A 23,363-nucleotide genomic window follows, 5' to 3' on the forward strand; every position below is an offset into this window, starting at 1 on the left:
GGTTCGCGAGCCAATCCCCCCCCCCCCCCGACAAAGAACAGTGATCTCAGTGGGTCTGCCCAACTCAACAAAGCCTGGATTTTTTCCAGTGGTTCCCACACCTAGAAGAGCATGACACTGTGCTAAGCTCGAAATGAGAGCTCAGTAAATGTCAGTGGAATAAGAAAGGAATGAAAATCCAGCAAACACAGTTTCAGTTAAGCAGATCTGGGGGGGCAGGGCAGGTGGGAGTGGGGGCAGGATCCTAGACTTCATGGGCGTTCTTTCAAGGGCCACATGTATTTGTTTGGGATCGTAAATACCATAGATGCAGTTGCATAAACAATCATGTGTATTTGCTTGTGTTTTCACCGACTGTGCCAACTATTTTCAGATAATTTCCAAGAGAAAGCGATCGTGTCTACTATGCTTTTTGTCATTACAACATTTCTTTTCTTCCCTTCCTGCTTGGTTATTTAAAAATCTATCTCTAGCCTGTCCAACCAAGCCATGTGCGTGTAACTACTGTCACTGATGGTTCCTGTTCCTTCGACTCACCTGCCCCAGCCCTGCTTGGGTGCTTTACCTCCCCGAGAAGCCTTCCAACACTGCTGTTCCTACCCATGGCACTGTTTTGGACCTAGCATGCTAGGAAATGCTGCCAGCACCTGGTAAAGCCAATACCAATGCACCCAAGCAGGTGAGAGACATTCTAGTTTTTCCAGACCTCTGAAAAAGATCCTTAGCTCGTTTAAGGAAATCACTATTTCAGGAAATCACTATTAATGTCTGATTAGGTGAAGTTCAATTCCCTGTGATTAGATCCTCAATGAAGAAAAATCAGCCAGTCACCAAAATTTCTTCTCCTATCTATAGCCATCATGCCATCAGCATGGCTTCATTATTTTGGCAGCTCTCAAGAGAGGATCTGAAAATGTATCCTGGGTGGGGAAAAAGTGAATTGCACAGCTTTTTGATTATTATGAAAGCTCGAAGGAAACAGGGCTACTTCTATCATAATTTTGTCATTCTAGACATTTCCCAATTGTTAAAAACCCATCTCATTAAAATGTATTACTCACCAAGCAGTTATTTTTTTAATTAAATAATTAGCAGAGTATACATATTTTGCTGCTGCATGTAGGAAGATAGAAACAGGTTAGCACTTCTATCAAGGCTAGCAATGAACCCTTGAACCTAACCCCTAAATCATACAGTGAAGAGTACATGAATAATAGCTTTACGTTCTGCTTTGTTATAGTCTGTAATGTAGTTATTTCTCTCGGTAAAAGTACACTGAGCGAATATTGAATTACTTTAGCCCAGTAAAATTAGCTAAATTAATTGTCAAGCTCTTTTCCTAACTGATAAATTGCTTATACGTATATGTTTGGAGAGCAACAGTTTTATAGAGGAATGTGCATAACAATGAAAGTGATGACTTATGGTACAATAATAGAATTTTTTAAACTTGAGTAATTAAAAAGACCCCATCAGTCAATCATAAAGTTTCTCTTGTCTGTGCCAGTAACTTAACTTTACCCTGGTAGCATGTGATATGCAAAATTCAAGAAAATACACATATATAGCCATCAGACTGTTGGACTAAACACTATGAAGAGTTTGAAAATCACTAAAAAATTTTTGGCACAAGTATTCCTAGGGAAATCTGTTTTCCTCTGACGCGAGACTACTATTGATGTCCCAGAGAGGGGCCACTCCTTTAACCAGAGTCCCACAGTGATAAAGGCACAGGGCAAAGCTGCACATGACCCAAGACAGACAGGTACTGTAAGTAGGAAATAAACTCTCATTGTTATGAGCTACTGAGATTTTCAGGTTGTTATCCCAGCACAGTGTGGCTGAAGCTGACTGAATCGCACAGATATAGGGTGGGGAATCGTACAGTTTCACCAAGTGAACAGCCGTGATGGTCACAACCAGTCCTCTCTTAATCTAAAGCACAAAAACAGTTTGCAGGTGCACATCTGAGTATTTTAAAAGACTTTCTTGGTACTCAGCTCCCTTCCATTCAGCCATTCAACAACACTTGCAGCACCTACAGTGTGGCAAGCACCAGGGCGGTGCTGGTGTGTTGGTTCTCACGAGCCAGCGGTAAGCTTGCAGGCAGAACACTGTCTGCTCCTATCTGTATTCCCATCACCCGGCACAATGCCAGGCACTTGCCCCAGGTGCTCTGTAAATGTTTGCTGTTTGTTTACTGTTGAGATACATTTCAAAATGCATTTGTACAAATGAAGAGGCAATACAAGAAAAGTATTTCTGTGTGCCTGGGGAAATAAAAAGGAAATATCTTTTGAGCAAACATGAAAGAAGAGGAGGATTATAGAGTCCAAGTTTCTTGGGAGAAGACATAGCACATACAAATGCACTAGTCCCTTCATCTGTCATTTCAGAGTATTTTGCCACCAATGGTACAATTACAGAATGTTATAGTTGCAATCTCATTGATCAGATTTCATAGAGTCCCTGATGTTATCCGATCCCAGTACGGCCTGGAATCCTGGCTGATGTCAGCAGCAGTACAAGCAGAGTGCTGGAGAGCCTGGGCTATGGAGGCAGAATGCACAGGTTTGAATCCTGCTTATGCTACTTGTCAGCTGTGTGATCTGTGCAACTTGTTTAACCTCTCTGTGCTTCATTCCCTTATGTATAAAATGAGAATTATGACAATAATGCCTTGCAGGGATATTGTGCAGATTTAATGAGATTCAATGTATAAAGCACTGTTTCTGGAACAGAGTAAGCATGGTAGGAGGGCATTGGCTATTATTGGATAAGGCCAGAGGAAGATTACCAGGGAAATAGTCAAGTCTCTGCCTATGAATCAGTCCTTTCCAGGAGTTTTATCAATAACTTAGATAAGGAGATTAAAGTCATTCTGACTTGCAATTAGGATAACATTTTACAATGGAAAAAATAACAAATATGATGTGTGCCAGAATCAAGATTCAAAGTAGTCATGAGAAGGGAACAATCAGTAAAAAAGTAACAGTATGTATTTATATAGGGATACATTTTAAATTCTTTCATTTAAATCCAGAACATCATTCTCACAGTGAAATGTTAGAAATGGGGAGAGGGACAGACTTTAAGAGTAGCATGTATAGGGACTTCCCTGGTGGTCCAGTGGCTAAGACTCCACGCTCCCAATGCAGGGGACCCGGGTTCGATCCTTGATCTCGGAACTAGATCCCCCATGCATGCTGCAACGAGGAGTTCACATGCCAGAACTAAGAGTCCACGCGCTGCAACTAAGAAGTCCACATGCTGTAACGAAGATCCCACGTGCTGCAACTAAGACCTGGTGCAGCCAAAATAAGTAAGTACATTTGCAAGAAGAAGAAGAGCATCACAAGCAGTGAGAACAAGTCTATTCCCAACAGCAATGGCAGCAGTGGACTGGAGGACACCTTTGGTTTGAGGGTCAAGGACTTGGGTTCGGATACTTAACTCTGCTCCTCCCTGGTCATGTGACCTTAAAGGCTGTTTGTTCTTCTGTAAAATTCAGATAATATGGTCTACCTTCCTACTGAGACCATAGGGCTAACCAAGATGAACTTTTTCTATTTTTACTGTGGTTTAAAAAAAAAAAAAAAAAAAAAAATATATATATATACACACACACACACACACACACACATATATACATATGTACACACACACACACACACAATACAATTTGCCATTTTAAGTATACAATTTAGTGGCGTTAATTAAATTGACAATGTTGTGCAACCAGCACCATTATGCTTCCAAAACTTTTCCATCACCCCAAATGGAAGCTCTGTAACCATTAAGCAATGACTCCCCTTTCCCTCTTCCCCCAGTCCCTGATAACCTCTAATCTACCTCCATCTCTGTGAATGTGCCTATTCTAGGTATTTCCTCAGATGAATTACTGACAACTAAAAATGTTTGGAAATGGAGTAGGATGCTTCAGGAGAAATGACATCCATTGTCACCAAAGTTGTTAAAATAGAGAATGGAAGATACTTTCAAAAAACGTGGCAGGGGGGCTTCCCTGGTGGCGCAGTGGTTGAGAGTCCGCCTGCCGATGCAGGGGACACGGGTTCGTGCCCCGGTCCGGGAAGATCCCGCATGCCGCGGAGCAGCTGGGCCCGTGAGCCATGGCCGCTGAGCCTGCGCGTCCGGAGCCTGTGCTCCGCAACGGAAGGGGCCACAGTGAGAGGCCCGCATACCGCAAAAAAAATAAAATAAAAAAATAAGGGGATTTCCCTGGTGGTGCAGTGGTTAAGAATCCGCCTGCCAATGCAGGGCACACGGGTTCAAGCCCTGCTGGGAAGATCTCACATGCCGCGGAGCAACAAAACCCGTGCACCACAACTACTGAGGCTGCGCTCTAGAGCCCACAAGCCACAACTACTGAGTCCACGTGCCTAGAGACCGTGCTCCACAACAAGAGAAGCCACCGCAATGAGAAGCCCGCACACCGCAACGAAGAGTAGCCCCCGCTCACGGCAACTAGAGAAAGCCCACGAGCAGCAACGAAGACCCAACGCCGCCAAAAATAAATAAATAAAATAAATAAATTTATTAAAAAAAAAAAACGTGGCAGGGATTCACTTCGGGTTGGAATAAATGACTAGAAGATGTCTCCCAGATTTGATACCCTCTACATGTGTTAGAGGCTAATTCTGGCCCCATTTTATCCACGATGAAACTGAGGCAAGAGCTCTTCAGTAAGTAGACCAAGGTCATACACCAAGTCAGGAAGAGAGCTATGGATAGAACTCAAGTCTCCTGACGCACAGCCCTGTCCTGCATTCCACCATCTGACGGTGCTGCACTCTGTGACCTACTTGTCCTACAGCTCCTGTAGTTTTCCTCCCAAATACCCTCGCAGCTTTGTTTAATAGCTACATAAACTATCACAAGTGAAAAGTGATTTAATAACATCAAATTCTTAACTTTACTGCCACAATGATGAAAGCTGTTAGAAGGTGAATTTGCAAGCATAAAAACACTTTGAATAACCATCAGAAAACAGACTCTCAAATTTACATCCTAAGTAATGTACAGCCATTTGGGTGTCAGACTTTGAAAGAACACTGAAGTGAATTCCATACATATTCTATAGCATACTGGAGAGGGCACAGCCATCATTGCTTTTTTTTTTTTTTTTTTTAAGTACAGGTTTTGAGACCAACGAGAGCTTTCAATTCTGATGTAATCTCTCTTAATATGGAACCAGACACAACTGTATACAGAAAAGACTCAATTTTGGTAAGATTCCAGATTCACTGTTTTCTTTTTTAAGACTCAAGATATATCATTGGACTTAATGCCTAAAAAGAAAACCAATATATTCCTTTAAAAAACAACTATAGAACCAGTCTCTTATTTAATGAAAGATTATAAGAAATATTTTTCAGAGTAAACAGAAAACAAAAGTAAAAAGCTCTATTAAAAATTAAATTTTTATCAAATAACAAGTCTAGTATTTAGTAATTCATTCAAAGGTCAATAAAATTTCCCTATGGAATTTATTCAAAATATCACTTCCCATATTTATATGCACATTTTCCCACATTTGTATCCTAAGAGGTCTGCAAGTAAAGATGAGGTTTTTTTCTTTAGTAATTTGTCTTATAAAAAAATAAAAGGAGGGCTTCCCTGGTGGCGCAGTGGTTGAGAGTCCGCCTGCCGATGCAGGGGACACGGGTTCGTGCCCCGGTCCGGGAAGATCCCACACGCCGCGGAGCGGCTGGGCCCGTGAGCCATGGCCGCTGAGCCTGCAGGTCCGGAGCCTGTGCTCCGCAACGGGAGAGGCCACAACAGTGAGAGGCCCGTGTACCGCAAGAAACAAAAACAAACAAACAAACAAACAAAAAAGGAAAGCTTAGAAGCCAATGGAACAATTAAATTCAACCTATAAATATATTAAAAGAAATCTGGTTTTAGAGCTTCATAAGTTGAAAACAAATGCAAAGACATAGCCAAAATCAATAACAATTGACCAATCATTTTTCACTGTATTGGTTATAAATGTATTCAGAGACATGTATATAAACATGTAAGTACAATCTCACTTACATGCTTAATCTCACTTCTGTACAGTCTCATGTCCGTTCCCTCCTTCCCTTCTCCACTAATTCTGCCTTTGCCCAAGCTCTTTTCATCCCTTGTTTAGACTGATGTGATTACTTTTCAATTTGTTTAACCTTCCTCCATTTTTGGCTTATATCCAGTCTGTCTTCCATGCAGCCACAAGACTGGTCTCCCTCAAGTACAAATGTGACTTGCTACTCCAGTGCACACTGAATAAAGTCTAAAACCTTAGCATGCCATAAGAGCACAGTATTATCTCATTCAATCTCTGCCGGTTCATCTATCACTTTTCCCCTAAATGCACTCTCCAAGAATATGTAGCTCCTTACACTTCTTTCAGTTGCCTATAACATTCCAAATATCAATGCCTTATTTTCCCTGAAACCCCTTTCCCTAGCCTTCATTTATCTGGGAAATTCCTACTCATTTAAAAAAACAACAACAACAGCTCAAACTTTTCTCTATGAAGGCTTTTCTCTCTCCACTCCTTATCTCCATTCAAGTAGGTCCAGGCACTATACTGTGTGTGTATGTGTGTGTGTAATTATGGCACTTACTAAGTTACATTCCAATTGTTTATTTACATGTTGGTCTTTCATAGTAGTCAGTGAGTTCCTTGAAGACAGAAACAAAGTCTTATTATCTTTGATCACTGTTGTTTGGTATAAGACAGGTGATTAATAAATGCTTGTTGAATAAATGAAAGAGTAAATGACTGAAATGGTGGTAATTTTATGGATGAAATCTAGGACACTGAAAAGGATAACACATGATAGAAGACTGATAATCTATTTGTGGTAGGAAGCTTCTGCAGCCCCTAAAACAGTATTGCTTATTTCAAGGAGAGGAGCTAGGTATTCACATAAGTGAATTTTCCAAATAACTGAGGTTTAACCTTTCAAGTTGAATAAAAACTAATACAAATATTAAAATATAATTGGTAACATCTTTCTAAAAACGCATTACACATTTCCTTGCCTTTTAAGGAGAGTATATTGAACCAAATTTAACTTTTTTGATGACTCAGTGTCATCATTATGAAACTCAGTTACTGTTGAGGTAGGAGGACTGTCTGCTCCTCCACTAAATGGCTCCAGACTGTTAACCATTTGGTTCTTTGCTAATCTTCTTTCTCTCTCACCATTAGGATATGATCTAGTGTCTTAAGCTGTTGTAATTGTACAAGCCCTTCAGAATCAGGGAATCACAAAATCGTAAAACTTGAGAACTTAGAGGACTCTTAGAGATCATTTAATCTATCAATCTATCAAATTTTGTAGATATGAAAACTAAGCCCTAAGTAAGTGAGCATTCCTTTTCTGATTGATTGCTTTTAACCTTCTATTTTAATGGCTTTCAAACTGTGTTCTAAAGAGCATTCTACTCAACTTTAGCTGGGGCCATTATGTTCATCTTTCTCTAAAATGCTAAGGGCAAATTTAAGTTGAAAATATATACTATAGGACCCACATACTCTGAAGGAACTTAAAAATTAGGATATAACTGTTCAGTGTCAGAAGTACAATGTATTTATTTTATTTCACAATAGAATCCATTTTTTTTTGTTATTTTTGTGTGTTCCACTGCTTTACTCATCAATCAAATCTCTATTATTTATTCAGCCTCCAATCAGTGAATAACAGGGCTATTCACTGATTAGTTTTTCTACCCCAGTTGTTAGAAATTTACAGAGCAAGGAAAGAAAAGCACATACATTTACTAAGTACTCATTCTTGTGCAGATATGATCCTTTCCAAAACAAAACAAACAAACAAACAAAAACCTTAAGACAGATAACATTATCCTCATTGTATAGATGAGGAAACCAAGAGCAAGAAGTTCCACCATTTCCCCTAGGTTACATAGTTAGTAAGTGGTAGATGTAAACACAGATGCCTACTGCCACATAGTTGCTGCATTAAGGAATTCATAATCTATAAAAGAAAAAGATACATATTCAACCAACTCTATAACAGTGTGAAAAAAGCAACCCTATCCCTGTAGGAGCTCAGAAGAGGAAGTGACTGATTATACCTGAAAAGGTGAGAGAAGGTTACACAGTGGTCTTTGAGGCAAATCTTATTAACAATAATAAAAATAGGCAGACGCCTGAGTGGAGGAGGTGCTGCTGTCGCCCCCGTCCCCGCCTCCACCTGGAGCCCGGAGCCCAGAGCCCACCACTCTGCGTGGAGCCCACCCGTGTCTCCGGTGCGCGTCCCCGTCCCTCCAACCTCAGCCGCCGGGGATGCGGCGGGTTGAGCGAGACACTCTGTTGGCATCAGGCAAGCAGGATCACAACAACTCATTTTTTCCAGTGAAATAATCCATTCATCAAGGGGAAATTGAATCGGAAAGACATCTTGCCAGCTATGTGGTTTGGAATAGATCAAGGAAGACATGGAAGGGATCTCCATTGACATCAGAAGCTGTGATATCAGGACCTCCTGCTCATCTTCAGGTAAGAGTTCAACCTACAGATGCTTTACAAGTCTTACTATTAAAATTACTCCTAGACGGACCTTCAAGATGACAGAGGAGTAATATGTGGAGATCACCTTCCTCCCCACAAATACATCAGAAATACATCTACATGTGGAACAACTCCAACAGAACACCTACTGAATGCTGGCAGAAGACCTCAGACTTCCCAAAAGGCAAGAAATTCCCCATGTACCTGGCCGTGTGGCTGACAGGGTCTTGGTGCTCCGGCCTGATGTCAGGCATGAGCCTCCGAGGTGGGAGAGCCGAGTTCAGGACACTGGTCCACCAGAGACCTCCCGGCCCCACGTAATATCAATCAGTAAGAGCTCTCCCAGAGACCTCCATCTCAACGCTAAGATCCAGATCCACTCAACGACCAGCAAGCTCCAGTGCTGGACACCCCATGCCAAACAACTAGGAAGACAGGAACACAACCCCACCCATTAGCAGAGAGGCTGCCAAAAATCAAAATAAGTTCACAGACACCCCAAAACACACCATGGGACATGGTCCTGCCCAACAGAAAGACAAGATCCAGCCTCATCCACCAGAACACGGGCACCAGTCCCCTCCACCATGAAGCCTACACAACCCACTGAACCAACTGTACTCACTGAGGGCAGACACCAAAGACAACAGGAACTACGAACGTGCAGCCTGCGAAAAGGAGACCCCAAACAAAGTTAAGTTAAGCAAAATGAGAAGACAGAAAAATACATAGCAGATGAAGGAGCAAGGTAAAAACTCACCAGGCCAAACAAATGCAGAGGAAATAGGCAGTCTACCTGAAAAAGAATTCAGAGTAATGAGAGTAAAGATGATCCAAAATCTTGGAAATAGAATGGAGAAAATACAAGAAATGTTTAACAAGGACCTAGAAGAACTGAGCAAACATACAATGATGAACAACACAACAGATGAAATTAAAAATTCTCTAGAAGGAATCAATAGCAGAATAACTGAGGCAGAAGAACAGATAAGTGACCTGGAAGATAAAACTGTGGAAATAACTACCACAGAGCAGAACAAAGAAAAAAGAATGAAAGGAATTGAGGACAGTCACAGAGGCCTCTGGGACAACATTAAATGCACCAACATTTGAATTACAGGAGTCCCAGAAGAAGAAGAGAAAAAGAAAGGGTCTGAGAAAATATTTGAAGAGATTATAGTGGAAAACTTCCCTAACATGGGAAAGTCCAGGAAGCACAGAGAGTCCCATACAGGATAAATCCAAGGAGAAACACATCAAGACACATATTACTCAAACTATCAAAAATTAAATACAAAGAAAAAATATTGAAAGCAGCAAGGGAAAAGCAACAAATAACATACAAGGTAATCCCCATAAGGTTAACAGCTGATCTTTCAGCAGAAACTCTGCAAGCCAGAAGGGAGTGGCAGGACATATTTAAAGTGATGAAAGGGAAAAACCTACAACCAAGATTACTCTACCCAGCAAGGATCTCATTCAGATTTGATGGAGAAATTAAAACCTTTACAGACAAGCAAAAGCTGAGAGAGCTCAGCACCACCAAACCAGCTTTACAACAAATGCTAAAGGAACTTCTCTAGGCAGGAAACACAAGAGAAGGAAAAGACCTACAATAACAAACCCAAAACAATTAAGAAAATGGGAATAGGAACATACATATCGATAATTACCTTAAATGTAAATGGATTAAATGCTCCAACCAAAAGACATAGACTGACCCGTATATATGCTGTCTACAAGAGATCCACTTCAGACCTAGGGACACATACAGACTGAAAGTGAGGGGATGGAAAAGATATTCCATGCAAATGGAAATCAAAAGAAAGCTGGAGTAGCAATTCTCATATCAGACAAAATAGACTTTAAAATAAAGACTGTCAGAAGAGACAAAGAAGGACACTACATAATGATCAAGGGATCAATCCAAGAAGAAGATATAACAATTGTAAATACATATGCACCCAACAAACGAGCACCTCAATACATAAGGCAAATGCTAACAGCCATAAAAGGGGAACTCGACAGTAACACAATCATAGTAGGGGACTTTAACACCCCACTTTCACCAACGGATAGATCAACCAAAATGAAAGTAAATAAGGAAACACAAGCTTTAAATGACACATTAAACAAGATGGATTTAATTGATATTTATAGGACATTCCATCCAAAAACAACAGAATACACTTTCTTCTCAAGTGCTCATGGAACATTCTCCAGGACAGATCATATCTTGGGTCACAAATCAAGCCTTGGTAAATTTAAGAAAATTGAAATCGTATCAAGTATCTTTTCCGACCACAACACTATGAGACTAGATATCAATTACAGGAAAAAAACTGTAAAAAATACAAACACATGTAGGCTAAACAATACGCTACTAAATAACCAAGATGTCACTGAAGAAAAAGGAAATCAAAAAATACCTGGAAACAAATGACAATGAAAACAGGACAACCCAAAACCTATGGGATGCAGCAAAAGCAGCTCTAAGAGGGAAGTTTATAGCAATACAATCCTACCTCAAGAAACAAGAAACATCTCAAATAAACAACCTAACCTTACACCTAAAGCAATTAGAGAAAGAAGAACAAAAAAACCCCAAAGTTAGCTGAAGAAAAGAAATCATAAAGATCAGAAATAAATGAAAAAGAAATGAAGGAAACAATAGCAAAGATCACTAAAACTAAAAGCTGGTTCTTTGAGAAGATAAACAAAACTGATAAAACATTAGCCAGACTCATCAAGAAAAAAAGGGAAAGACTCAAATCAATAGAATTAGAAATGAAAAAGGAGAAGTAAAAACTGACACAGCAGAAATACAAAGGGTCATGAGCAATTACTACTAGCAACTATATGCCAATAAAATGGACAACCTGGAAGAAATGGACAAATTCTCAGAAATGCACAACCTTCTGAGACTGAACCAGGAAGAAACAGAAAATATAAACAGACCAATCACAAGCACTGAAATTTAAACTGTGATTAAAAATCTTCCAACAAACAAAAGCCCAGGACCAGATGGCTTCACAGGCGAATTCTATCAAACATTTAGAGAAGAGCTAACACCTATCCTTCTCAAACTCTTCCAAAATATAGCAGAGGGAGGAACACTCCCAAACTCATTCTATGAGGCCACCATTGCCCTGATACCAAAACCAGACAAAGATGTCACAAAGAAAGAAAACTATAGGCCAATATCACTGATGAACACAGATGCAAAAATCCTCAACAAAACACTAGCAAACAGAATCCAACAGTACATTAAAAGGATCATAGACCATGATCAAGTGGGGTTTATCCCAGGAATGCAAGGAGTTTTCAATATACGCAAATCAATCAATGTGATACACCACATTAACAAACTGAAGGATAAAAACCATATGATCATCTCAATAGATGCAGAAAACCTTTTGAGAAAATTCAACACCCATTTATGATAAAAACTCTCCAGAAAGTAGGCATAGAGGGAACTTACCTTAACATAATAAAGGCCATATACGACAAACTCACAACCAACATCGTTCTCAATGGTGAAAAACTGAAACCATTTCCACTAAGATCAAGAACAAGACAAAGTTGCCCACACTCACCCCTATTATTCAACATAGTTTTGGAAGTTTTAGCCACAGCAATCAGAGAAGAAAAAGAAATAAAAGGAATACAAAGTGGAAAAGAAGAAGTAAAACTGTCACTGCACGCAGATGACATGATACTATACATAGAGAATCCTAAAGATGCTACCAGAAAACTACTAGAGCTAATCAATGAATTTGGTAAAGTAGCAGGTACAAAATTAATGCACAGAAATCTCTGGCATTCCTATACACTAATGATGAAAACTCTGAAAGAGAAATTAAGGAAACACTCCCATTTACCACTGCAACAAAAAGAATAAAATACCTAGGAATAAACCTACCTAAGGAGACAAAAGACCTGCATGCAGAAAACTATAAGACACTGATGAAAGAAATTAAAGATGATACAAACAGATGGAGAGATATACCATGTTCTTCAACTGGAATAATAAACATTGTGAAAATGACTATACTACCCAAAGCAATCTACAGATCCAGTGCAATCCCTATCAAACTACCAATGGCGTTTTTCACAGAACAAGAACAAAAATTTCACAATTTGTATGGAAACACAAAAGACCCTGAATAGCCAAAGCAATCTTGAGAAAGAAAAACGGAGCTGGAGGAATCAGGGTCCCTGACTTCAGACTATACTACAAAGCTACAGGAATCCAGACGGCATGGTACTGGCAGAAAAACAGATTAATGGAACAGGATACAAAGCCCAGAGATAAACCCACACACATATGGTCACCCTACCTTTGATAAAGGAGGCAAGAATATACAATGCAGAAAAGACAGCCTCTTCAATAACTGGTGCTGGGAAAATGGGACAGCTACATGTAAAAGAATGAAATTAGAACACTCCCTAACACCATACACAAAAATAAACTCAAAATGGATTAAAGACCTAAATGTAAGGCCAGACACTATAAAACTCTTAGAGGAAAACATAGGCATAACACTCCATGACATAAATCACAGCAAGATCCTTTTCGGCCCATCTCCTAGAGAAATGGAAATAAAAATAAAAATAAACAAATGGAACCCAATGAAACCTAAAAGCTTTTGCACAGCAAAGGAAAATATAAGGCGAAAGGACAACGCTCATAATGGGAGGAAATATTTGCAAATGAAGCAACTGACAAAGGATTAATCTCCAAAATATACAAGCCGCTCAAGCAGCTCAATATCAAGAAAACAAATAAACCAATCCAAAAATGGGTAGAACACCTAAATAGACATTTCTCCAAAGAAGATATACAGATCGCCAACAAACACATGAAAGGATGCTCAACATCACTAATCTTTAGAGAACTGCAAATCAAAACTACAATGAGGTATCACCTCACACCGGTCAGAATGGCCATCATTAAAAAATCTACAAACAAGGATTCCATGATGGTGCAGTGGTTGAGAGTCCGCCTGCCGATGCAGGGGACACGGGTTCGTGCCCCAGTCCGGAAAGATCCCACATGCCGCAGAGCGGCTTGGCCCGTGAGCCATGGCTGCTGAGCCTGCGCATCCAGAGCCTGTGCTCCGCAACGGGAGAGGCCACAACAGTGAGAGGACCGCGTACCGCAAAAAAAAAACTACAAACAATAAATGCTGTAGAGGGTGTGAAGAAAAGGGAACCCTCCTACACTGTTGGTGGGAATGTAAACTGATACAGCCACTATGGAGAACAGTATGGAGGTTCCTTAAAGAACTAAAAACAGAACTACCATATGACCCAGCAATCCCACTACTGCACATATACCCTGACAAAACCATAACTCAAAAAGAGTCATGTACCACAATGTTCATTGCAGCACTATTTACAATAGCCAGAACATGGAAGCAACCTAAGTGTCCATTGACAGATGAATGGATAAAGAAGATGTGGCACATATATACAATGGAATATTACTCGGCCATAAAAAGAAACGAAACTGCATTATTTGTAGTGAGGTGGATGGACCTAGAGTCTGTCATACAGAGTGAAGTAAGTCAGAAAGAGAAAAACAAATACCGTATGCTAACACATCTATATGGAATTAAGAAAAAAAAAGAAAAAATGGTTTGATGAACTTAGGGGTAGGACAGAAATAAAGATGCAGACATAGAGAACGGACTTGAGTGAGAGAGTGGCATGGACATATATACACTACCAAACGTAAAACAGATAGCTAGTGGGAAGCAGCCGCATAGCACAGGGAGATCAGATTGGTGCTTTGTGACTACCTAGATGGGTAGGATAGGGAGGGTGGGAGGGAGATGCAAGAGGGAGGGGTATGGGGATATATGTATACGTATAGCTGATTCACTTTGTTATACAGCAGAAACTAACACAACAATGTACAGCAATTATACTCCAATAAAGATGTTAAAAAAAAAAGAGTAATAAAAATAATAATAGCAAAAACTTTTATAGGAATTAGTACAGGTAGGCACATGTCATCTCATTGATAACCTCATAATAACCTTATTATTTCTCCCTCTACAAAGGGAATGGAGGCACAGGTAGGTCAGAGTAACATACCCAAGACCACCCATGCTAGAAAGTGGCTAGTTCCAGCATTCCTTCTAGAACCACCATAGTGTGCTAATTCCTAGACGTGGGAAAAGGTGAAGGAAGAGGAGACAGGGCAAAGGCATGGATGTGCATGAGAAACACAGAGTAAACCATACTCTGTGACTGGATATAAAACTGAAAACATTTAAAGCAGGCCATGTCACCACTCCCCATCACTGGCTGCTCACTGAGTTTAAGAGAAATGTAAACCCTGCCTACTCTCTCCAGAGTCAACACTCACCACTGTCCTTCTCTCTTACAGCTCCTCCGTCACATGGGCCTTTCAGTTCCTAAAACTCACCAACCTCTTTCTTGCCTCAGAACCTTTGCACATGGTGGTGTCTCATTCTGAAATACTGTTCCCCTCACTTTCCACCTAGCTAACTCTTGACCATCTTCTGGTCTCTACCTAATTATGATTTACTCATACAGGCCTTCAAAATTCCCCACCTTGTTATAATATCTCATAGCAGCACCGCTGGCCTTTCCTTCATAGCATTTACCCCACTCTGTAATTATCTGTGTAATGGTATGACGACAGACTGTAAGCTCCATGAAGGCATGGATCACGTCTGGTTGGTTTCTTTTTTTTTCACCTGATGGACACATGATTAAACAGCAGAAGTTGCACCTAGAATTGGAAGGGCATAGTTCTTATCCAATGAACAATAAGAAGGCAGAAAAATGTAATCAAGGATTGTGACAAAATCAAATATAGACTTAAATAAAGTACGACGAAACCTAGTGTAGTGTAGGTGATGGATGAGAGAAAGGCCAAGCCTGAAAGACCAGTTGAGGGTCACTTCAACTATCTAGTTGAGAAACAGTGAGGGCCTCAACCAAGGGAATGAATTCAAGACCTCACAGGTGGTGTGACTGGATTGGTTCATTTGATGGGGTGTGTGTGTGTGTGTGTGTGTGTGTGTGTGTGTGTGTGTGTGTGTGTGTGTAAACCTGCTCTGTGCCCTCTGTGAACTATTATCCACTCAGGACAACAAAATAAAGTATTAAAAAGCAGACCTGTATAGAAAAACACGACTCTCTCCATAAGAGGAGAAGTTCAAAAAAATAAAGACCGATCACTCTTCCTTGTCCTTGGATCCAAAGGGAATTAAGGAAGGAGTAACCATTTTCCAGGGACACGCCCTCTTCGAGGGGAAGCTAGTGAAGGCAAAGATGAGGGAGGAGAATTGGATGGACAGACTGACTACAGAGACACTTTCTAGCAATGGAATGGGGCTTTCAAAACAAACTTGGTAAGGGGGCATCACACAGGTTTTGCTGAGAAAGGATAAGCCAAGAAAAGGCTAAGAAGAGAAAAGAATGGTATGGGGAGGGTAAGTGTGACCTTACCGAAAGTGTGGCCTTAGCAAAAAATGTAAAATAAAAATCTACACATTGTATGGAGATTGTGAGCCTCGAGGCTGAAGGAGACGAGCCCAAAGGTTGCAGAGGAAGATCATGAACGGAGGCAGCTTCCACTGAGCCCTGGGCGTGACGTCACGCCAGCAGCACCTCCTTGGTGCTCCTTGGTGCAGAAGGAGGGAGCGACTGCATGGGGACTGTCCTGCCATGGCAGGCATGGCTGCTGGTGGCTGCTCTGGCCACCGCAGATTCTATTCCTGAGTATACCTCACCTAAACAAGGCTTCAACAATGGAAAGCTAAGACTTCAATCATCTTTGTCTTAGATTTTTAAAATAACACCCTTTTCTTGAAAATGGAAACTTCTTGGTACCTATTCTCCCTAATTTCCCAAATTTGAGTGAAATCTAAAGGTTACTTTAAATATAAAGTTCATCTGATCAAGAGCATCTGGGAGTCTCTACAGTAAGTCTATTTTTATTTCATATTTAGCAGTAGTAAAAAGTGTACTAAGAGTAGATGGCACCAAGGAGCTGCCATTTTTCACACCTACAACCAGCATTCTTGTTTCCTCTTGCAAATGTCACAGTAAAAGAGCCAAAACTCCAAAGTTCTGTTTTCCCAAAGTGACTTAAAAATTATGTCTTGAGTGCTTCTGAGTTGTGACAGACGACCCCCACTTCTATCTACACCCGGACAGTCTGAAAATGGGACTGCCAGATGATGGATAAGGAATGGGTATCCGTTCTGAACAAGGAATGGGGGGCTTAAATGTACTGCTACTGAAGTTAATACAACTGATACATCATGCAGGGAGAGTTCTCACTATTCCAGGGAATGGTCCTGCTTGGTTGGGCTCTGAAGGTAGTCAGAGTTCACGCCCTAACAGGAGGCCAAATGGGGTTGCCAGCCTTTAGAAAACTGGGTGCCTGAGTGGGGAGTGAGGGGAAGTTAAGAAGATGACCAGCAGCTGGGCAGGACAGCCCATGGGAGGGGCCACCTGTCTGCTTCCACCTGCAAGCTAAGGTCATGGATGCTCGGAAACCAGCTTCCGGTCCAGCGCTTGGAAGCTTAAAGGCTCACCTGGTTCAGACTGTGGTGGGTTCAGTATCAAACTGTCTTGACTGCTGGTGCCTATTTCCTGTTGCTGTGCTCCCACCTCACAGAAAAACATATCCCCACTGAACCTTTTTATTTCATCTTATCTTGTTTTCCTCAGGGCTCCCTCTTTGCCTTATTTACTATCTGTGGTCAACGTTTCCTTCTTCCCCAGCAGGTTTAGTCCATACCTGTCTCATTTCTCTGTATCCATTCCTGTTTCCCTCTCAGTTACTCATCTCCTCCCCCAAATTCTTTTTCCGGTCATGGCAAATTTCTTGAAAAAGGAGTCCGCACTTCGTAAAGCCTTCACAGTCTCACCTCAGGCTACTACAAAATGATTTCAAACCCTGTGCTTTAAGACAGTACCTAAACGGTGTTCACAAAGATCACTCACACACTCCTAATTGCCACAGCTGAAGACTTCCCAGTAGTCTGTCTTGATTACCCCTTTCCCCTTAAAACACTCGCCCTTCCACGTCTTTTCACTTTCCTCTCCACATCTGGCCACTCTTTCTCCATCTCTTCCCCTCATACGGTCAACACAGAGGATCCCACGATTCGGTCAGCATTTCCCTCCTCACTCCAGTATGCATTCTTTCTCCTTGCTTCAGCTACAGCTTGTGTGCCAGTGATTCCCAGACTCGTATAACACTGACCCTGACCTCTTGCTTCTGAACTAAAAGAGGTACTTCCATCTCTTTCTTTCGGATATCTTACGAGACCCCCAAATTCAATGGTCAGAGCTAGACTCTCCTCATGCTCAGTCAAATGTGGTACCTCCCTTTTCCTCATCACGTGGTCATCAAGTTCTGGTGATTGTAATTCCAAATGTCTTTCTGATGTACCCCTCCATGAAATACTTCCATTACCTCTACTCTCGTCTAGGCCCTCAAACTACTTTAACGGGACAAGAAGATGGTTAATAGAAGGAGCTTTGGGAATCAGACTAGCTGGATTCTGGGTTTTTTTCACTTAAAGACTTCAGATGGAGTCTTTAAGACTCAGTTTTCTCACTTGTCAAGTGGGGCCAGAATTTAGAACTATTATAAGAAATTTGGTGATCTAACCAAAACGTTATTCACAATGGTTGGCCCGCGGTAGCCACTCAAAAATGTTATGTTTTTCACTCAGTACTCTCCTTACTTCCTCCCATCTCTGAGCTGGAGCTCCTGCCTTTAGCCCATCTCTCCTCTCCAGTACACACTCAACTCTCACACCAATTACTTTCTAAATCAGAGATCTACTCATGTCAGTCTTTGGTTCAAAAAAAAAAAAAAAAACTTTTCACAAATTTTCATTGCCCATATGACAAAGACCATCTCCTTAGTTTGGCATTTTTGACCCTTTAGAAATCTAACCCCAAGCTACCTTTCCAGCTTACAGATTCACCACTCCTTATTATATAACCTATTACCTAATGTACCTTTCATTGTCAAGCTTGGTTTCTTTATTGCAGCCACCCCATCTTCAAGGTCTTCCTCCCTTTCATTTCTAGCTGATGAAGTCATACTTATATTTGCATAAGCATCTGTTTCCCCCAATAAAGTCTAATTCCTTGGAAGCAAAGAACCTGCCTTATTATTCTGACACATTGCATTCATTGATACATTCATTCACCAAACATTTTTAAACTGAGAACCAGGCACTGTGTGAAGTGCTAGGGATCCAAAGCCAAAGAAGATATAGCCCACACCATTAACCAGTAGATAGTCTGGTTGGGAAGATGGGCATACAAACAATTCCAGTAGAGGGTGACAGGTGAGAGGATAGAGCAGTGGCTCTCGATCCTGGTCGTATATTAGAATCCCTGGAATCAATTTTTTAATCAGTTTAAAAGAATGCTAATGCCTAGGTTCAACCACCAAAAATTCTAATTTAATTGGTCTGTGATGCATTTTTTTTTTTCCTACGGTACACGGGCCTCCCACTGTTGTGGCCTCTCCCTTTGCGGAGCACAGGCTCCGGACGCGCAGGCTCAGCGGCCATGGCTCACGGTCCCAGCTGCTCCGTGGCATGTGGGATCTTCCCGGACCAGGGCACGAACCCGTGTCCCCTGCACTGGCAGGCGGACTCTCAACCACTGCGCCACCAGGGAAGCCCCTGTGATGCGTTTTTTTAAAAAGCTCTTCTGGTATAGTTACGATAGTGAGGGTTGCAAACCTCTGAGAAAGAGCTCTACACACAATATGGGAGATACACCTTATAGCTGGCACTTCTGGTTGTTCCACAAATTCTGCCCCCTTCTGTACAACCTTCCTCCACATGATTTAGGAGACACTGCCTTATCCCCATCTCAGAGGTAGATTCTAATTGCTCTTTCTTGTGATTGGTTTAGGTGTAGGCAAGGACACCTGAGGGGAGGCTGGCTGTGGGAAGTTGGGAAAAGGTTTCCTAATCTTAAGAAAAATATACCAGGAGAGATAGGTTTCTTTCTGCCTTTGGACACTGCTGTGCCTGGCTGTGACAACTGGAACCACAGCAACCATATTGTATCCATGAGGGGAGCCATCGGGAGGTAAAACTGAGATCTAGAAAGGAGTGGCATTCTTGATGACACTGTCAAGTCATTGTATCAAACTACCCTACTATTGGTCCACCTGTGCATTTTTGGATGTGTGAAATAATAAATTTCCTAACTGTTTATGCTATTTTGAGTCAGTTTTCTGTTGACCTGAAGCAGATGGTATCCTAACTGATATACAAATAAACCAAACTTGAAGATCAAGGAGAGCAGGTCCAGAGAAGGTGATAATTAGAGGAGAGTCTTCAGCAAGGCAGTCAAGAAGCAGGAGAAGCAAATAAATAGGCATGGATATAAAAGCATAAGATATTCATAGAACTTCCTATAGTTCAGAATGGCTATTGCAAATAATGAGTATGGAGATGAAGCTGGAGAGGAGGGAGTCTGAGGCGAGAACTTGAGGAGGCCTGTATGCTGTGAACTAGATTAAATATGGCCACAAAACCGTTGCCACTTCTTCTATCAAGAAGCAGAGTCTGGGCTTCCCTGGTGGTGCAGTGGTTGAGAGTCCGCCTGCCGATGCAGGGGACGCGGGTTCGTGCCCCGGTCCGGGAAGATCCCACATGCCGCGGAGCAGCTGGGCCCGTGAGCCATGGCCGCTGAGCCTGCACGTCCAGAGGCTGTGCTCCGCAACGGGAGAGGCCGCAACAGTGAGAGGCCCGCGGACCACAAAAAAAAAAAACAAAAAAAAAAGAAGCAGAGTCTATTTCAATACCCCATGAATCTGGCTGGCTTCATGACTTGCTTCGACCTATAGAACATGTCAAAAGGGATGTGACGTGAGTTCCAGAGCCAAGGCCTGGCTCTCTTTAAACGCTGTCCTGAGGCTGCCATGTTGGAAGGAAGGCAATCTAGCCTGCTGGCAGATGACAGACCAGGTGGAGAACGGAGATGCCTCAGCTGAGCCATCACCAAGTGCTGGGCATGTGAGGGAGATTCCATGCCATTGTGGACCATGCAGCTAGTCCAGCCATCATGTGAAGAACCAGCAGATGAACTTCCCAGCCAACCCACAGGATCTAAGAAATAATAAATCACTGTCGCAGTAGGCCACTAGATTTGGGGTGGCTTGTTACACAACAACAGATACCCGATACATAGGCCATGCCAAGATGTTTGGCCTTTACTCTGAAAACTATGAGGAGTAACCTGATGAGACTCATGTTTTAGAAAGATCGCCTTGGCAGCAACATGGAGAATGTCTTGGAGGGGGGTGCAGGGCAGAGGTAGAAGGACTGGTTAGAAGACTATTGTGTTAATAGGGCTGAGAAATAATATGAATCTGAACTAAAACAGTGGCAGAGGGAAGGCAGAGAAGAGTTAATAGAGGGGTAAAATCAACAGGATGGTGAATACAGGTTATAGACTGTAAAGGAGAAAATGAGTTAAGAATGACTTAGTTTCTGGACTCTGCAAACGAGGGGACGATAGTGCCATTCACTAAGAGAGGGAACTATGGGAGGAAGAGAAAGTCTGACCTAACTTTGGAACACCCAAGTGGAGATGTACAGCAAGGAGTTGCGAATACTCAATACGCAATAAATGTCTGATGAACAAATTACTATGGTTAATCTGGTTGGGAACTGAAGTATCCATTGTTATATGGGATAACTTGAGTTCTCTCTAAGACAAGTAAAGTTATAATGGTGTGAACTCATTTTATGGATACTTGGTCAGAACAGAAAGGAAAAAGAAAGATAAGATTTGATGTAGCCCAAAATGCTGATAAATCTGCACATTGTTCAGTTTGTGTGCATTAATCTATAATTCTCAGGGAACATTCCTAGTATACAATGTTCTTACCTAAAGGCACTTTCTTAGTGTATCCAGAGGGTAAACTCTATGATACAGGTTCTCTCTTTTTTTTGGCTGGCAGATTCTTTACATGCCACCCAACCTGTAAAATAAGAAGGGGCTTCCCTAGGTACATGCTAGAAAGAGTTGAGACTATCTCCACGTTGTATATTTTGCCAAATGAGCCCATTCTATGATTTACTAATATAATAAACTACAGAGGCTACAAACAACTTTAATATGCACATGTAAATATTGGCTTACCTTTGAAATTGATTAAAATAGCAAGTAAATGGCTGGGAACCAATCTCATCTTTCCAGTACTGTTGCCAATTCATGACACTTTCCAAGTTCTTCTGATTTTCTCTCTTACAGGGAGGGATATAGGAGCACTAACAAAACAGAACACAGAAAGTAAACCTATTATTCTATAGAATATTGAAATATAGTCCTTTTTAATAGACAGATGGCATTATGCTGATGGTAAATCTAATTCTGACCTACTTAATTGTTAATTTAACCAAATTGAAATTCTGAAACTATATTTCAAGTTTTGAATTTGGCGCAATTACAGAAAGTATTCCGATAACAAAAGTACAGCGAAAAATAACTTTCAGTCATTACAGTATAAAGATACTTTATAAACAATTAGTTACAATTTATTAGTGAATTTAAAGCGTAATATACTCTGTCTTTGAGGGCCTGCCAATCAACAAAGGGAGGTAACACAAAACTTAATTTTTATCCCCAATCTCTAATAGACCTTGATATTTTCTTCTTCCACTTTTAACTAACAAATCAAGCACATACCTCTCCACAGATACTGCTCTCAACTGCTGAAACTCCAGTTTTCTTTTCTTACATTTTCTCGGACAACAAAATCAACAGAAAATTTCCTCTCAAGTATAGGATCAATGCATTTTGCTAACTGATATCCTTTTCTAGCCATGCCTCTGACAAAGCAGTTCTCTCAGAAGGAACTTTATTACTCTAAGCAATATAGACTCAGCAGAATTAGAAAATTGCTCTTAACCTTAGGTGTTAAAATTAACCCTTAGCATTCTAATCCATTTTCTCCATTTTAGTCTTTCATCACGATGATGATCAAGATGAAGATGATGTCAGTTTACAGTTGTTGAGTGTTTACTATGCAAGACACTGTAATAAGTGCTTAATAGGCCTGACTTCCTGTACTTCCTACAACAATCCTCTACTGATGTTCATCCTACAGATGAGGAAACTGAGATTTCTGTCAGATCTACAGCTGGAACTAGAGTCTGGTGATTCATCACATTTTACTCTCAGATGTTTTTACAAAGGTGTTCATTATTAAGAAGCAGGAAAAAATCCATTAGCTCTAGAGTATAATGTGAGTTGCATTATTTTAGAGCATATAATTTGTCAATGCCTTATCACTATTTTCTAGCAAAATACAAACTTTTTAGTACGATGTATAAAGCTCTCCATGAGGTCCCTGCCCTGTCCTCGTCCTCACTTGAGCCTGGGAATGCAGACGTACAGAAGCACTTGCTCCCAAATCTGCCACATGGAATCACACAATCTCATACTTGTCTGTTTTATGTCAGCCTCTCCAATTTGTTGGCAAGTTGGGACAAGGGCTATTTTTTTCTCTTCTGTCTTTAAACTTAGGACTATACCTGATTACAGTGAAGTTTCAAAAATGTTGGTAAAATTAATTAATAATAACACACTTAGGGGTTTCCCTGGTGGCGCAGTGGCTGAGAGTCTGCTTGCCGATGCAGCGGACACGGGTTCGTGCCCTGGTTGGGGAAGATTCCACATGCCGCAGAGAAGCTAGGCCCGTGAGCCATGGCCGCTGAGCCATGCGAGCCCGGGGCCTGTGCTCCGCAACGGGAGAGGCCACAACAGTGAGAGGCCGGCGTAC

General features: G+C 41.3%; 1 protein-coding gene across 1 annotated transcript in view; it reads right to left on the bottom strand.

Annotated features, from left to right (window-relative positions):
* The window catches only part of KCNMB4 (potassium calcium-activated channel subfamily M regulatory beta subunit 4), a 67,460-nt gene that overhangs the window by 17,910 nt on the left and 26,187 nt on the right, over positions 1 to 23,363 (bottom strand). Inside the window, exon 2 of the mRNA XM_007463542.1 lies at positions 21,722 to 21,849. Within this exon, the coding sequence (XP_007463604.1) occupies positions 21,722 to 21,849 (128 nt within the window). The remainder of the gene's footprint in view (positions 1 to 21,721; positions 21,850 to 23,363) is intronic.

This window comes from Lipotes vexillifer, unplaced genomic scaffold (assembly GCF_000442215.2).
Source record: "Lipotes vexillifer unplaced genomic scaffold, Lipotes_vexillifer_v1.1 scaffold602, whole genome shotgun sequence".
Classification (NCBI taxonomy): Eukaryota; Metazoa; Chordata; class Mammalia; order Artiodactyla; family Lipotidae; genus Lipotes; species Lipotes vexillifer.